Below are 18,105 nucleotides of genomic sequence, written 5' to 3' on the forward strand. Positions count from 1 at the left end.
TTCTTATTACATTGGAGAATAAAGTTACTAATATTTGCTATCCAGGTGGACACTACAGATTTGTGATGGTACAACTAACTACAAGTAGTCTGGCAAAATTAAATGCCATGTTTTATGATTTTGCCACGCAGTTCTAGCTATGTTCTACGCAGTGTTTGCTGCATTCTAATGTACAATATCTCTGTGTAGCAACACTCCTGCAGACTGTTCAGACTACCTCAGGACTGGCTGTTATTCTCTTCATCAGAGCTATGTATGAACCAGTTGAGGAATTACCTTCCTTGGTGAGTGTATTTCCTGGCTGAAGACTGCAATATCATGGTATTGTTACCCTGTACTATCAGTGCTGTCTGGAGGCTTTGCTGATGCAGATACCAGGGCTTGCCAGCTTCTTTATCAGTCCTTAGCTGGAGTATAATCCTTTCTTCTCTCCTTGCTATTTGAAGTAATAAGACTTGGGTTTGGAATTTGACAAACACTATTTACAAGAAATCTCTTCAGATCTTCTAAGTTACACACAAAGCAGGTTTTCTGCTGTACTGAGGTGCTGTAATGGTTGTGTTTTGGTGTTCCAGATCAGTGACTTGCTCCTTGGGACAACAGAACATTTAGGTGTGCCAGCGTGGTTCGTGAGGAACTGTGGGGTTCTCTGCACAGCAGAACTCCCGGACTCGGTCCTGCTCTTCATTTGCCATGGAGCACTGGCTATGCTGGATTGGAAAAATGGCAGCATGGGTGAAAATGGAGAGAAACTATTGCTAGATATTGCATCAGTCTTGTTGTCATTGAGTTCAGAGTAAGTTTGTGTTCTACTCTGTGTTATGTTTGAGAGAAGAGGTTTATCCTTCTAATTCTATTTTGCATGACTTCTGTGGTCCTGGTGGAATATCTCTGACGTTTTCAGTGTAATGATACTAGGTTTTGTCACAAATCGTGCAGTCTTTTTAATATATTCATGAAAGCTCTGTAAATTTGAAAAATATAATGATGTAGTAGTAGTAGTACAATGTATAGTTCTAAGTTTCAGTTTTTTTCTTGCATGCTAAAATTTTGTTTTCTAACATGAATGGGATAAATTTATCAATTCCCTTATGGTAAGGTGTGTCAGTATCAGTTCTTATGTAGAGAGACAAACTTCAGTTTCAGGATATCACATCCTCTCCTTCTGAAAGTTCAGAGGAAAGTAGTGTGCCAATACTTGAAGTAATATGAGTTTTAGTTGGTTTGTTTGTTTTTTTTTTTTCTGGCTGCTTGCATCTAAGGGCCCACCAGCACTATTGGATTGGAGATAAAAATGTGTATTCAGTTCAACCTTTGATTGTGCCTTGGAGTTCAGTTTTGTGATCTTGTTTTTGCACATAGGATACTCAGTTCTGATGGTTTTATATGGCAATTAAAATTTTTCCTTAGATTTTCAAGAAGCATGCAACAACATAATGCTGCTCAAATGTTAGCAGGTGCATAGTAATTTTTTTTTAATGGTTGTGGGTCTTGTATGGTTTCTTTTCCCCGTTGTTAGGGGGTTTAGCTGCAGCCACAGGTAATAGCACATCAGGTAACCAAGCATGCACTTGGCAACATCCAGTTGGTCATTTCGGGGTTCATTCCTTTTCCTCCATGAATGGGTTGAGTCTTCTAATCTGTTTTCATGTAAGGTAAATTAATGTGATGAATAGTTATTCTGAAATACAAAATTTATTTTTTTTTAATACTGATGAATGAAGGCAGTAATTTTTTTTTGTTTGTTCTTTTTAAAAGGTTAAAAGAAACCAGTGTGGCAACATCTTTGTCTAGAATCCTTGCTATTTGGACTAATTCAGCATTGGCTGCCCTTGTTTCAGGCTCTCCAAATCTAAAAATCAAACTTAATGGGAACTCTGATATAATTGGGAAGCTGCTGGAATACATTTATACACACTGGGACCACCCTCTGGATGCCATCAGACACCAAACCAAATTGATTTTCAAGAATCTTCTTCAGATACACCAAACCACCATTGCTGGGTCCAATGGGAAATCAGACCCATTCTTTGCAAGATTGATAAAGCATTTACTGAACTTGGATTGGCATGTGAAAGGGAAATATGCATCTCTTGGCTGTCTGGTGGAATGTGTGGGCACTGAAAATATACTGCAGTTGGACAGAACAATTCCAGTGCAGATCCTGGATGTGATGAGTGATCAGTCTCTTGCACCTTATGCTAGTGATCTTATGGAAACCATGTTTACAAATCACAAGGCCCATTTTACTTTGAGTTTTCAGGAAGGCACCTGGATTGACCAGTGGCACAACATCTGGGTTTCTCCTCTTCTGGTAATACTGTGTGAAGGGAACCATGACCAAACTACTTATATAATAGATTACTATTTACCAAAACTGCTCAAATGTAACCCTGACAGTCTGAGCTACATGATAAAAATTCTTGAGGCCTCTGCAGATGCTAATCTGGGTAAGAAAATAAACTTTGTATTTGTAATTATGATTTGATTTTTAAAATCTTAACCATGTGATTTCTGGTCTGTTATTATTGTTAGAATTTATTTGGAAGAAAAATTCCAGTTTCTTATTATTGCTTCTTATATTTCAAGGTGAAAGTCATAATAATTATAAGTGTGTCTCTGTGCAATAAGCAAAATCCTGTGGGTGCCTTATGGTTCTCTTTACCAGGGTTTGGTAGATTTCTGTATTTTCTACTACTTCTTTTTTTTTTTATTTCTTACATAGATTTGTTCAGTAACAGATTGATTTTTCTTGAAAATATGTGGATACAAGATTTATGATTCTCTTGTTTTGAAGTAATTTAGTGTGACTCGAAAATAATGGCTTGTGACACCTCACAAGGTGTTTTTGTCCTATGACATATGTGAGATGAAGCTTTTTGGGATTTAGAATTAGTTTAATCTATAGCAGCATTATCTTTTGGGATTTATGGAGTAGAAATAAAAGGGGGTGCGTTGTGTTGAAAGTATTGGGAGTTTCTGATGAGCACTGCAAATAGTGCATTGTTTGTATTAATCAAACTGTAATTATTACTGCTTTTCATTTTCTTCAGGCTCTTGCAGTACTAGAGGAGCTCTTGGAGCATTAATGGCATGCTTGAGAACAGCCAGGGCCCATGGACATCTGGAACTTTCAAATATTATGAGCAGTGGTCTTGTATCCACTGAGTGTATAAAACAGGGTCTAGTTCATCAGCACAGCCAGGTAAAGGGACAGTCATTTATGTGTCCTTTAAATTAGAAGAATTGCTTTGATCCTGATTACTGTGTTAGTGTTGTATTAAAACAAAGGTGTCATCATAGGTGTCAGTAACTCTTTTTGTGCTGAACTTTTAAATATCTTTCAGGTGTGCATTGATGCTTTAGGTTTACTCTGTGAAACCCATCGTACTACAGAAACTGTATCTCTGGAAGAAATGCAACTAATTCAATTTTTTATGATGTACAACTTGAACAACCAATCTCCTTCAGTAAGGCAACAGATTGTTTCTCTGCTGAGAAAGGTAATTTCAAACTATGAGCAATGTCTAATATGCCTCTTATGTTAGTCATAACACCATTTTAAAAGAAATAATGAGTATGTTACGAAGTTGCTCATTGGAAACGGTAGAAGCTCTAAGACAAGGAGTATGCTTTATGTCTTACCCAACTGAATGGTGATAAGTTATCACAGGCAAGGATAGCTTAAAGAAAATATTAAGTGGCAGAGACAGGGTAACTTGCTGGTGGGTGTTGCTTGACCTGCCAGCACCAGCACACTTTGCCAATAGCAAAGTAATGTGTCCTGGAGTCAGCAGTGAGCCTTGTGCTGCCTTTGCTGGGGCCTAAAGCTGTGCTTACATGGACTTGTCACAGCTCAGGCAAATTCAGTCACTTCATCACCCTCAGAAGCCTGACCTGGAAAACAAAGTAGAAGAATATTCACTATGATACAGCTGTGCCATTACAGTCTGCAGGGAATGAGTCTCTCCATCTGGTGGAAGTTGCTCATGGTAGAAGGATAGGGATAAAATGAAGAACCATATATATATATAAATAACTTCTTGGAAGATCTTTATGGCAAAAGAAAGGCAGTGTGGAAGGAGAAAATAATTAATTTGAGAAGGGAGATAAGTGAGGGAGTCACTTTGGCAAAACCAAAAGAGAAATCCTCTCTCTTCCCGTTCTTACTTAGTTCAGACTGAGCAGCATGAGATGGAAAAGCTGTGCTAGATAGGAATCTGATAAGAAAGGAAATATTACTTATAGGTAGTGAAAGAGGTGGAGGAAGCACTTCTGAAGTGAGTCGAACTCTAAAAGACACTGAGGCTGTAGAAATTATCTGCATTGAGTTTTTTTTATAGACGAACATAGTTCCACAGAAAATGAGGCAGGAGGAGAAGGCTTGGTATGAATTTAAGGACGGAGATGGAAGAAGATTTTGGAGGTGTAGAGGGAGGAGAGAAAAAATTGGTCAAAAGAGAGGTGGGAAGCAAAACCTTGGGTTTGGAGTGGAGAGGGAAGGATCTGTTCTGTTATGCTGTATTCCAACTTCCTAAAAATTACAAGCAGTGTGATTTGGAAAATAAGCTGAAAATCTGCTTTTGCCTTATTTCACTGTCAATGATTCTTGTCTCACTATGTTTTCTTTCATTTTAAAAGTTATTTTGCAGAATACAAGAAAGTTCTCAGGTGCTTTATAAATTGGAGCAAAATAAAACCAAGCAAGAGTTAGTTGAGAAGTCAACTAGAATGCCTCCTTTGAGGATTTTGCAGCAATATAAAGTAAGTAGACTGCTAGAGGTGCAGGTAATAGAGGTGGGATAGCATTTCTGAGAGTTCATTGTTCCTGAACACCACTGGGTAAGTTAGGCACTCTGTTTGTGTTAAGCAGTAGTGCAGTGCAGAAGAAGAAAAACCTGTAAAGCCAAACAGTGGTGGGGAGCTTGTCCACTCTGATGCACTTGTGCAAGTTTATTTTGACTAAATAGGCAGGTTGATGAACTGAATGCCTGTTGGTATTTGGAGGATGTCTTTAAGGTAAATTTTGTTTGAAACCAATAAGGGTTATTTTAGGAGGGATTGCTCTGTGATATGCATTGAAACAGCAGTAAGTGAGGAATGGCTGGAGATGTACCCTCAATCAAAAGAAAAAAAAAGAAATTGGGCAAGTGTCCTGTCATCTGCTGACCATTTAGTAGCGAACTTTAGGTGATGTGTGTTACTTGGACTTAAAACAGAGATCAGTTGAGCTTAATTCTTTTTCTAGGTCTCTAGAATAATCAGAGAGTGAGAGAATGAATGACAAGAGCTTTAGCATGAAAACTTCTTTTGTATTTGTCCTTTTTATCCTATGTAAAGGCTCACATCATCAGTATCTTTGTGTCAATCTGTTCCTTGAGATCTGCTTTTCTTAGTCAGCTAATTTTCAGGATTAGATACAATGGGTGTCTTTTTGTGGGCCTGGGGAAAGGAAGCTGTTGTATTTAAAAATCCAAATGATTGTCCAGTCTTCACTGTTCTCTAAGAAACTGTATTTTGAATGTTGGTCTCCTGTTTTCCCAAAATTAACTGTAAGGTCACAATTTTTGGGGTAAGCAGAATGTCCTCAGTTCAGTTACTTAGGCTTTTTTTTGTTGGGCAGCAACTACATGGTCTTAATTTTTTCTTGTGTTTTTTTTTTTTTTTTCCCAGGATTTCATGTCATCTGTATGTGCCAGACTTTTTGAGGTATTGTTTCCTGGTTCATCACACCCAACCAGGTTTTGTGCACTAAGTATTCTGGAATCAATAGCAGAAATATTTTCTGTTCCAAAAGGTGAGAAATCTAATTTATAGACTTTAATAGACTGTAGGAATGGGAGGTATTTAAGAAGTGTCTTTTATGCTGGCTAGTCAGTTTCTGTCAAAATAAAAGGGTATTCTTAGTCCTTTATTTCTGTGGCATTTCCTGGATTGCTTTTGTTTTACCTCAAGGGAGCATAGTAAGTTTTTTGGAAAAAGGAATATTGAAGTAAATGCTAATAATTTCCTATTGCATATTTTCTGTAAATTTAGATTTTCTTGCATAGCCTGTTTTTAAGGAAGGTTTATTTTTTTATTATAAGGAAAACTTCTGGACAAGTGTCAATGTATTTGGTAACTTCATTCCTTTTTCCTGCACATATATCTTGATAGCTTGAAATGCTGAATTCACAAAAACTCTTGATTGAAAAATATTTTACATCCTCATGATACTATGCTAAATAAACAGTTTTATTGTCCAGTTAATTATGATGTGCTGGTGTTATTTAAAAATTTTCTTTGTGATTTTATGGCAATCTTAATAAGTATTAAGAGCTTTGGAGTATTGATATTTTTGCTAAATCTTGTCCCTGAATCCCATGGTCAACATAAAAATATGTTTTAGTCCTAAATTTTAACCTTTTCTTTAAAGAAATTGGTTGTCTAATATTAAAGTTGATTTTGAGAGGGAATAAAATTGCCATCTTGCTAAATCATTTCTCAAAACCCCTTGATAAATGAACACATTAATGTTATTAGTTTAAGTATGTAGTATATTATTACTGCTTTTTTCTTAAAAATAGAGAGTTATCCTCAGTTTATAATAGCAGCTGAGGATTTTAAAAATTGGGTATTACTTCTATAAAGGCAATTCAGCTGTTGTCTTTTGTGCAGTATTATGGTGTTGTTGTTTACATCCTAAAATATCTGCCTTCTTTACAGCATTAAGTCACCAGAATTCACAACTCATTTATCTAAATTAAAACCAAAATAAATTGTAATGGCTTACATTTTAAGGGATTATTCCTATGACAAAATAACTCAAAACAGCAAGTGCCAAAACACATTGAAGCTTTCAATGCTTTTTTTGAAAGGAATTATTTTCTAATATTACATACTTACAGGTAAAGAGTTTTAAGCAAAAGTAAATAGATTTTTTTAATGCTAAATTTAAAGGGAGTAAATGGGATTCTGTTTTTGACAATAAGTTATTTTCTTTATTACTATGGGTAATTTTTTTAATAAGGTAAGCCTTTTTTATTCCTAACAATGTTAAATATGTTATTTTAAAACCTATTAAGAGAAATAAAATAATAATTTGGATAAAATGTAATGCTTCTTTTAGTATATCAAAGGGGAATATGAAGAGAATGCTTATTCTGGAAAGAGTTACAGCACAACTATCTAAGGCATTAATTTCTTTGAACAGGCCAGGCACAAGTTTTCCAGTTGGATCAAGAGATTGATTCTGCTCGTGTCCAAACTCTGATCCAGTGTTTTGCCAGTACTTTTGAGGAAGTAAAAATTCTGGCATTTAGACTTCTGATGAAACTACGTGATGTTGCGTTGAATTTACAGGTATGAACTCAGAGTTTAGAGGGAGTAATTTTGTGGAAGATGGATGTTCTGTAGTATACCAGGTGCTTGTGTTAGATATGGAGCAGGAATCCCAATCCTTAGAAGCCGGTCCAAGTTGCCTCTACCTAAGTTCATCACTACCTAAGGAGGCTTGTTTCACTAATGGATGAAGGAGTTTGGGAAGTTCATTGGGTATGACTATGAACTATCAGAGAAATAGTTCATGCAAGCCCTTGGCTTAGCTGTGACTTCTCTTTGTAAATGATTGAGGCATTTTGACTTGGTTACTCTTAGGAAATTCAGCTCCCTATTTCCTATCCTTTCTGATTGATCACAGGTTTCATTGTCTGATTGGTTTCTTTGACTCATCACAAATTTTGCCCTTTGAATTGATACTGATTTGTCTGTAATAACTTGATGAACATTTATTTTAAAATTCATTAGTACAGATGAACAAATACTGCTACCAAATAAACTGTTCTTCTCTTTAGTATCCATTAACACATAAAACACATTCATTTGAAAAAAACATTTTTCTTGTGAGGTGCAGTGTAATTGAATACTGCTTTAGAAATGGCTGTCCCCATGCTTAATGTCTCTGTATTCTTGCTAAATACATGCACATGCGTGTTTTGAGTGTAAGGTCATCGGTGCACAAAACAAGTGTTTTTTATATGCACCAGCAACCTTAATTTAAAAGCAGGTTCTCAGATTCCAGGGTGGTAAGAAGCTTAATTAAATCAATCTGGAAGATCAACTAGATGAACAATATTACTGCTTTGTTTTTTGTTTTTTTTTTTTTCAGGATTCTGAAAATCTCGATCTTCTATTCCAAGCAGCAATTGATCTTAGCACAAGCACCAAGCCATATGATTGTGTCACTGCTTCATATTTGTTGAACTTTTTAGTATATCACAAAGGACTGCAGCACATTTGTTTAGGAAAATGGCTTGAGTATAACTCCCAGCTGGATGAAAACACATCAGTTAGTACAGTGGAGAAGAATACTTTGGCAGGTAAGATTTTGGGGGAAAGGTTTTTTAATATTTGTTGAAATTTTGCTGCTTTTCAATAAGGCTTTTGGTAGGAGGCTTAGTAAGAGATGCTTATTTCTAACAGGATTGTAAGGATATTGTATTTTGCTGTTAAGAAGCCATGTTCTTTAGTAAGATCTCAATCTAGTCCTGTTTATGTTGAGGCTGTTGAATATTCTATAAGATGGCTTTTGTCATTATTTTGACAGTGACATTGTATTAATGTGGCTGTAAGGGTGAAGTCTGACTTGCACTACGGAGTAGGTAACTTCTTGTGACTTGGTCATGAGCTGTGGGATTGTCCCTGAGCATAGGATGTAGGTTGTGCTTTTCACAGCTGCCATTTGGTTCATAGACAGATTAAATTGACTATTGCTGGAGTTCAGATAACTGAAAATCAATGTTAACATATATTTCAGTGACAAAATAGGGAGAAGTATAATAAAGGAAATCACTGTGCATATTCTGTTGAATTGTTGTGTAAACAGGTTTTTTTTTGTTTCTTAAAGCAGATTTGTTTCTTAGAAAATCAGGATATGAATGTTCAGTGTAAATCTGTGCTTTAAAATATTTCAGTTATCAAGCTTTTGTTGGTGAATGTTGAAGAAGAAATATTCCAAGCCAAGAAGTCTCTGCTTCAAGCAGCAGCATCATTCCCCATGTATGGGAGAGTGCACTGTATAAATGGGGCTTTGCAGCAATTACCCTTCAAGTAAGTAAAATATAGTAAATAAGTTGTAACTCCATATTTTAAGCAAAGCATACTAAATGGAAAGTTGTAGCTCCATGTTTAAGTACAGTGGAAGAGCTGTTAAGGAGAACAGAAAACCATGCAGTACTATTTATATGGAAAGCCAGTACCAGTGGATTTTAGAACTCCTGTGGCTGCTGCAGTGTTTGATGATTCCTTTGTATGTGGTAAATTCAGCCTTAAGACTTTTCAGTCTCTACCCTGTTTATAGTTTTCATAAATATTGTTGCAGAAGTGTTTGTAATTTTGGTTCTTTCTTTTAAGTATAAAATTATTTCTAATCCATGTTGTGTTTTGGTTGTGATTTTGACTTTTTTTTCCTTAAGTAACTTGACACTGGTGTCTGAATGGAAGGAAATAGTGACCAGGCTCATTCTGATGTCATACAGTCTCTCTGCTGTGGTATCACCAGTAGTACAGAGCTCATCACCAGAGGGTCTTATTCCAATGGACAGTGATCCAGGTAAAGAACCAAAAAGAATCCCAAAAGATTTATTTTCAAATCTGATGCTCCTGCAGGTCTCTTTATCTTGCAGTAATTCAGAACTAGACTGAGCACCCCTTCCTTTCAGCTTCTCATTTTATGTCATAATTTTTGGTCACTCTTAATTTTTGATAAAGTTTTCTTGAGTTCTTCGCTAAAAAGCCCACAAACATTTACAGAGTGTAATGTTGCATCTCCTTCAAAATCGGGGGCTGTAAATTCAGGTTTTTTTCCTTGATCATTCTAATCACCATAGAACCTTGTGTTTTTTCTTTCTTAATGCTTATAGCTTTCTTCTGTACTTGTACACCTGAAATGAATTACATCAGTTTTGTCTTCTACTTCCATTTCTTAATACTATCTTAAATATCCCTCTTGTTTAATGTGCAGAAAGTGCAGATCGCCTGCAGATGATTCTGCACGAGATACAACCACAGGACACAAATGATTATTTTATGCAGGCGAAAATTCTGAAAGAACACTGCAAAGAAGGATCTGAAAAGCTGTCTGAAACGAAAAATATTTGCATGGAAATTAAAGGTAAATCCAAGGCTGTACAAATAATTAAATCAAGATATTTTTTATAGAAGAGTCATTTTATGTGGATGATCAGTTGGAAATTACTTGCTTGTGTAATGTTTTAGTTCTTACCTGTCAGAAACTAGTTATCCATGGACATGGCTTTAAATAATAATTCACTATACTTCTGGAAGATTGTCTTAAGACACAAGTGAAAATCAGTTATTTTGATATTGGCCTAGACTCTGTTGCTTTAACTGCACTGGCTAGGTAATCTTGAACACTTTTTCTATCAAGCAATGATTCAAATGTATTTTTGTTGAGAAGTGTTACTCTAATTTTCCTCTCCAGTGTACATGAGGCTAGTGGAGACTATATTCATGCAATACAACTTGTTGCATAAAATTACAAAGGCAGAAACTTCAGCTTGAAATATTCTAGTGGTAAAAGGTTAGGTGTAGTATTTGTCTGTTTTAATGAATAGCAGCTATGAAACTGAACCTTACAACGATAAAGAAATTGTAAACTTTGACATCTTTAGTGTAGGCCAGAATAAACTTATGGAATATCCGTGCATTTTAAAACGTAATAGTTTATGCAAGTTTTTGAACTTCCTTTCCCCGGCTGCTTTTTCGTATGTTTGAAATGTTTGGGGCCGCACGTTTTCCTTCACGAGAACGAGGGGTAAACACGTGCAATGCCGCAGTGGCCACCAGGTGGCGGCGGCGCGTCACAAACGCTTCTTCCTTCTGGGAGGCTCCTGGAGCGGTGGATGGGGATGAATCCGGGAGGATGAATGCCTGCCTGCGATGGTGCACGTGTTTCTGGGGCTCGGTGTGCAATAGGAATTGTCACCAAAAGACCTCTACTCTTTAAGACAGCACTTCTCTGATAAAATGTTTATACTACTGCTTTTTCCAAGTGCAAGAAAGTAAAGCAACGGTTGAGCAGGCAATTAGGGTCAACAAGACTGAATTGTCTTTTGGGCAGGCAAGTTTAGAAGTTTTTTCATAGTTAATTGTGTTTTGTAAGACAGGCTAAGTGAAGTTTAAATTACACACCTGCATCTGAGAACCTTGAGTTACACTATTGCATTTGTTGTCTTTCTGTTTTGTTTTTTAGGCAAAGACAGGCAAGTGTGTGATGTCACAGCTCAAATGGTTCTTGTATGTTGCTGGAGAAGCATGAAGGAAGTATCTCTGCTCTTAGGGACACTGTGTAAACTTTTGCCTTCACAGATGACATCTGAACCTTCAGAGGGTTTGATTACTGTAGAACAGGTAGGGAAATAATTTTCATAATAAAATCTGTAATTTCTTCTTGGGTGGTGGTGAGGCAAAGGCAGTTTTCAGAATTTTTTTTCTAAAGTCTGTGTTCTATTTAGGAAAGGTGCATTTTAAATTTCTTTTAATTGCCATGGTGTAAGGATTTTCTTGGTTGTACTTGGTTATCAGTCCTGTTTTGATCCAGTGACATTCAGATCCAGTGCCATCTCTAAAAACAGATAAATGAAGAAGTTATTTTACATTACTAAAAAACTCATTCATTCTAATTGTATTGGGTTATTTATGAGATGTGTGATGTGTTTAGGGATACCAATGCCTGCCTGCCACCCTCCCTGTTGTCTCTCTCTCAGGATATATTAGTCACTAATCGAATTGCTAAAAATCTTCTAAACTGACTTCCTGTTCAGTGTCTTTTGTCTCATTTTGAGCTCTACATATTGGGAGTCTGCTTAAAACTCTTCCTTAATTAGCATCAGAGTCAAGAGTTCTGAAAGTCAAACATGCTGACTAGTCCTTGTCTTCCTCTTATTCATCGTTATGAATAATTTGTATGTAATGTGACTGTATCTTTTTCCTCTAATTTTTTAAATATGAGAATCAGAAATGTTAATATGCCATCTGGGTCTCTTGCAGAACGTTGAGTTCAGTGTTTACAAGAAATTAGATTACCACAGGCATTTATTTGGGAAATATTTTGTGTTTATTAAATTTCTGGTTTAATTGATGACCTTTTCATTTACATATGTTTGAACAAAACCAGTTTGCATACAAGACTGAAATATGAAAGACCAACTACTTTTTAACCTCTTTTTCTTTCCAACCGAAAAGAGTTACTTAATTTTTCCTTAGGTGTTAGAACTTTATATTTTAAAATACAACATTTACATTACATTAAAATTAAACTTTACATTTTAAAATAGTATTACGTACTCCACATTTTATTCTTATCTGATGTTGGGGTGCCATGGAAATAGTGTTGGTGTCTTTATTCTTGCATTGTCTCCAATCCTCATGTTTTCATCTGGTTAACAGCTGTGCTTGTGTTGTTGCTGGGGTCTGGAGGGCAGATGAGAGAGCAGAGATGCATTTCCACCATTATGTTCCTTAATCTGCACCAAGTCACAGAGGAATTGGTGTTTTAGAATGAGTCAGTTCTAACTGCAGCATCTCTGTTTTTGGAAAGCAGACACTGATAGGTGCTCTTTCAGAAATAATACATTATTGAGGAAGGAGCTGGACGTCCATGATCCTTGTGGGTCCCTTCCAGCTCAGGATTTTCTGTGATTCTATAAAGATACCTTCTTTTTCTATAGATACCTCTTCAGCTTGTTAATGCTTCAGATATCTTCCTGTAAAACAGAAGAAGAATGCTAATGGATGAGAAGTCAGTTTGAAATCCTGATTTTCCTCAGGGTCGCAAGGAAATACCCAAAGAAAACCACGGGCGTTTTTTCTGTACTTTTTGTAACTTTGGGTCATTACTGTGTTTTGTACAAAAAAAGGAAGGTTTAACGAGAAATGACAAAAAATTTCAATGCCATAACTGCTAGGGCTTCAGACTTATTAATCACTTTTCAATGTTGACAAATAAGCAAAATGGAATTTGTTGTCTTATGCATGTAGAACTTTTCTTTCAAGTTGCATATTCTTTTTCTTCATTTTGGAACTATTGGAAGAGATTTAAGAATACAGAGAAGGAAAACTTAGAGAGAAACCTTGGTCAGCTTGCCTTGAGCCAGGCTAAATAATTGTTGAGAAAAATCTGGTAGCACCTCTTGGCCAGCATGTGCAAACCTTCCTCTTGTACCATGCTCCACTCCATCTAGGTCAGTAACTATTGAATTGTGCCTTAGGGGATCAATGCTCTTATAACTTACTCAGCCAAAAGATCACAGGGAGTGTTGAGTTTGCTCACAGTCTTCTAATTGATTGTACTTGCCTTTTTAATGGAGCATACAGCTGCAAGTGCAGTGTCTTACAGTGCTGGTGTGCATTAGGAAATGGCACAACAGAACTGCTTCTGGGCAGGCAGTGTGATGCTGGGGGGCTGCTCTTTGCAGCAGTAATGCTGCCTGTTGTGCTGCATACCTGTGGGGGAGAGGTTGGCAGGGAGGCAGCTCCTGCATGATACATATTGTTGTTTGTAGGAAATTGGGACAACATTAGATTTGGACTCTTGTTGTTTGAATGGGAAGTTGGGTTTATGTGGCAGTCTTCAAAATATCAGCTATTTTATATGTTGGCTTTGCTCTTAGAAATAATGGACATGGGAAGTGCAGAGTACAGCTGGAGGAATCTCTCTATTCAAATGCAGACTTTTTCCATCTGAACCTAAAAGTCCAGAGATGGCAGGCTCAGAACTGTGCCTGTTAAGGAAATCAATGTAAATAGTATCATGTAACCACCAGAACGACGTCTAATAATGATTCTGTGGGGTGTTTTTTTTGGTCATATGACATACAAATCATGAGTGCTCCAAGTCTGGAGGAACATTTAGTTCTTCCTCAAACTCCTGTTTATCTCACCTGGGACGTTTTAAGACAATTTTAGGAGATAAGCTTGCCAGAGCTGTGTGCCACAGTGAAAAGAAGCAGGCAGCAGAAGTAAAGACTGATTCTCCCATGGCCTGCATTAATCTTTTGGAACATCTTGGAGAGAATGATATCTTGAATACCCGGATTCTTGCCCTCAGCATCAAGTGTGGCCCTGTACATTGTTGAATTAGTAAGGTTCACCTGTTGTATTCTAAATTTCTGACCAAGAACTGAGTTATGGTAATGCTGCTTTGAGCCTGTGAGTTCAGTGTGATGCAAGCTTCTAGTCAGCATGGCTGTTGCAAGAAACTCAGAAGTATAAATAGTAAAGTTGGAAGTTTTGACAAAAAAAAAATCCTACGAATTCTAGAGGCATAAGCGTGGTGCTGGGACAGGCTGGTAGATTGATTTACATGTGTATGGATTTCTTGATTTGATTTTGTTTACACACCTGGAGACTTGCCTTGTCTATGGGTCAGTTCCTTTTGAATAAAGGGCACTTACTCCTCTTTTTTGGACTAGAAAGATGAAATGAAATCCCATGGCTACATAAGCTACCTTAAAATCTACTCAGAAATAACTTCTTTAGCTCAAATATCTCCAGTTATAGTGTGTTTCACATTAGGTAAGTTTTAGCTGCAGGAAATATGTAGATGGTCCCAGATTTATTTTTTTTCTTAAATTATTGCAATCTCATTGCTTGGGTGATGCAACTTCCTGGTAAGTAATTTGTAAAACCATAAAGGTAGATATGACATTAACTTCCCTGACAATGTAATTATTTGTCAGACTATTAAAGTATTAGAGCAATTGTATAAGTAACAGAAAAAGCAGAATTTTATAAGCAACTTGACGTGATTTTATTTATACTTTTGTGTAAAAGATTTAAAGAAGATTTCATTGGAGAACTTTCAGGAAAGAGTCCTGAAGTAAATTTTTGTATAAGGGCATTAAGTATGTGCTATGCATTGTAAACAAATTAAGTGGAAAGTTTGGTTTAGACCTTAAAAGTTGATGAAAATTAAAAGACAAAACCCAACAAACAAGACAGCCTATCCTTCGTGGAATGAGATTGTGTGATCTGTAAACTTACAAACAGATTTAAAAACTTTGTGTTGTAATAGAGTTCTAGAAAATAAACTGTAAGTGAAAGTTTTGTTATCACATTTACAATTTTAAAGCTTTTAAAAACAGCTCAGGTTCTAACACTAATTTAAAAATTGTTTCTAATGGTCAACAGCAATTATGCAGAATTCTGGAATGTTAGAAATTTGTATTTATAGATGTATTACCTAATCTAATGTAGATTTGTTTCCCTTTGGTACAATTTTTGGAATTTGAATTTCATATCTTAAATATTTTTAAGAACTTTTTTTCTGCTGTTGTGCTTTAGTTGGCATTTTCCTTGGGGTTTTTGGCAAGAGTGTAAGCAAGCAAGAAGGAATCTGCATTTATTTCCCCTGAAAATCAGAGTTGTCCCTTTCTTCTCTTAAAATCTGAGTATGTCCATCACAGACAAATAACAAATTTCATGTCCTTTATATTTTTGGACTTTTTGAAAGAATATAGAACTATCCCCTTCACCTAAAAAAATGAGTATAATATTTGTTATCATTAAAGTAAGTGGGTGTTTATTATAGGACTTCTAGTTGCTTTTTGCTCATACCAGTGACCCTTCCAACCAGGGGGAGGATTGTTGCTTTGAACTGCAAAATATTTTGCATATGTAAATAAATTATTTGTATGTAATTTCAAATGGCTTATTAAATTTTTATTTCTTTTTTAGGTTAAAAATATTGGTGATTACTTCAAACATCATCTGCTGCAATCAAGACACAGGGGTGCATTTGAGTTGGCATATGCTGGCTTTGTGCAACTTACAGAAATGCTTTCCAGGTAGGGGATGGGCAACTTACTGTGTTTTTAATACAAGTTTTAACAAATTTTGGCATCGACCCTGAAACTGGCTGTGCAGACAGATCCTTGCTTTCATGTGGATTTTATTTAAGTTTGGTGTAGGCATCATTATGACAGTTACATGATGTCTGTGACTTGGACTACAATACTTATGGTTAGAGATGGTGCTTAGGCATTGAAAAATGATACAGACATATAATGCTTGCTGCATTTTTCTTCATTTCTGGCATGTTAGTTTCCTGAACAGCTCTTAAAAACTCTTGGGGAAAGTAGGAGTGTGGAGTTCTTCTATTTCACTCCCCTTTTCTGGTCCTTTATGAAAATGTATGCCAGACTTTTTGCTTTAGCCAGGACATTTTCTTGGAAGCTTCTATTACCTGTCACAGAGTTGGTTATTGTGACATTTGGAAGACTACCTGACAGTGCATCACAGGGAGTGATATGCACTCTGGCTTTTTTCTTTCCCCTTGTAACTTTATAGTTTCCTAGAAGAACTAAATGAACAGAATTGTCATGAGGTCTGGGCAAGATCACTGGAATTTCCATTACAGGCTTAGCTGCTGATTTCAAGTGCTGGTTATGTTTCTTTGTGGTATACAGTGTTTGTATCCCATCCATGTTTTAATAAGTCAAATTAAAATTTCTACTGACTAGGTAGAGTTTGGTGGGTTTTTTTTGTTGGTGGGTTTTTTTTTGTATGAATGACCGGTCAGATTTTCAATTTGAAGTACCTGTGTTTTCACACCAATGCTAAGTTAAATAACCAATGTTCCCCTTTTGCCCCACGTCAGCCAGTTTGAGGTGCAGATTTATTTCTTTATTTCATACTGGAAACAGTTTTTGTGCTTTTAGTTCAGGCTGATCAGGTTCACTGGGTGTCCCCTCAGAAAATTTTCCCAACAGAAGTGAGGCTTGGTCTCTGCTACGGGATAATGGGTGAGGCTGCTGCATCTGTGTACCAGCACTGCTACAGTAATGGTATTTGACACGTGGTGGTGTTGATTCTCTGTGCCGCTGGGATGTTACACTGCATGCCATGATTCTCTTGGTGATTCTCTCTCTCCAAGGAACATTACTTTCTTTCAGGTTATAGCAATCTGAGGGATTTCAAATTGGCTTGAGGAGCTTGTTGAGTGCTCACGCAACCTTGGTTTACACTTGGTTGTTTACTCAAAAAGAAAAAAAAAAGAAACATTGCTTATCTTCTTGCCTGTCCATATGTTTATATGCACTTGTGTGTTGGGTATGTTCTTCAATATATAATTGAAGAACATACTCAGTTCTTCAGATATTGGGATGTTCTTCAATACCATGAAAACTTGGTTCAGGAACTTCTAAGGTGACGTAAGTTTTCTCCCACCAGTGTGAAGAGAGATTCTGGCCATCAGAGTGATACAGTTTTATTTGAGGAGCTTGTTGAGTGCTCACACAACCTTGCTTTACACTTGGTTGTTTACTGAAAAGCAAAAAAAAAGAGAAACATTGCTTATCTTCTTGACTGTCCATATGTTTATATGCACTTGTATGTTGGGTATGTTCTTCAATATATAATTGAAGAACATACTCAGTTCTTCAGATATTGGGATGTTCTTCAATACCATGAAAACTTGGTTCAGGAACTTCTAAGGTGACGTAAGTTTTCTCCCACCAGTGTGAAGAGAGATTCTGGCCATCAGAGTGATACAGTTTTAAAAAAAAACCCAAAACAACCAACAAACAAACCTTTTACTACCATGAGTCTGTTTGGGAGGAGAAAGGAGGTAATCCAAGAGGTACAGCCCCACTGGTCTGATCTCAGTCAATATGCGGGATTCTCCTATAGCAAAAGCAAAGTAAGAAGCAGGGAATAATGGAAAACATATAAAACATGCAGTCAGTTTATAGCAGACTTGCTATTTTTCTTTGATTTTCAATTTTAAAATGTCTTTTAAAAGTGAGGCAAATAGAGTAGAGCAAATATACCGAGATTTTGCAAAAGTTGCTGGTGTGTTTGTTGCCTCTCCTGCTTTCTGCCATTGTATTTAATGGAGCACAATCCACTTAACAGCAGCCTTATGTTAGGTTGAAAAATGAAGAGCCAAGCCCAAGAGAACCCTGTTCACCTGAAAATTATTCAAACATTAAGTGATATGTATGTATCATCCAAAATAAAAGCCCTCCAAAATTAAGAAACTTTCCTCTTCTGAATTGACATATGTCTGTTACAATTTTTTTGGTTATCCATACTGCCTAGCATTTT

At 36.4% G+C, this 18,105-nt stretch overlaps 1 protein-coding gene across 5 annotated transcripts in view; it reads left to right on the forward strand.

Moving 5' to 3' along the window:
• Positions 1 to 18,105, forward strand: part of THADA (THADA armadillo repeat containing) — a 150,919-nt gene that overhangs the window by 5,157 nt on the left and 127,657 nt on the right. For all 5 annotated transcript variants that reach the window (XR_005626409.1, XM_039698016.1, XM_039698017.1 and 2 more), the window contains exons 8-21: positions 190 to 284; positions 576 to 796; positions 1,759 to 2,450; positions 3,054 to 3,205; positions 3,348 to 3,503; positions 4,642 to 4,764; positions 5,674 to 5,797; positions 7,193 to 7,341; positions 8,147 to 8,357; positions 8,952 to 9,087; positions 9,453 to 9,589; positions 10,001 to 10,150; positions 11,252 to 11,409; positions 15,736 to 15,845. Coding sequence is in view for 4 of the 5 variants with exons in the window: in XM_039698016.1 (XP_039553950.1) it covers positions 190 to 284; positions 576 to 796; positions 1,759 to 2,450; positions 3,054 to 3,205; positions 3,348 to 3,503; positions 4,642 to 4,764; positions 5,674 to 5,797; positions 7,193 to 7,341; positions 8,147 to 8,357; positions 8,952 to 9,087; positions 9,453 to 9,589; positions 10,001 to 10,150; positions 11,252 to 11,409; positions 15,736 to 15,845 (2,614 nt within the window). In the remaining variant the exon portion in view is untranslated. The remainder of the gene's footprint in view (positions 1 to 189; positions 285 to 575; positions 797 to 1,758; positions 2,451 to 3,053; positions 3,206 to 3,347; positions 3,504 to 4,641; positions 4,765 to 5,673; positions 5,798 to 7,192; positions 7,342 to 8,146; positions 8,358 to 8,951; positions 9,088 to 9,452; positions 9,590 to 10,000; positions 10,151 to 11,251; positions 11,410 to 15,735; positions 15,846 to 18,105) is intronic.

Source organism: Passer montanus, unplaced genomic scaffold (genome assembly GCF_014805655.1).
Source record: "Passer montanus isolate IOZ18808 unplaced genomic scaffold, ASM1480565v1 scaffold12, whole genome shotgun sequence".
NCBI lineage: Eukaryota > Metazoa > Chordata > Aves > Passeriformes > Passeridae > Passer > Passer montanus.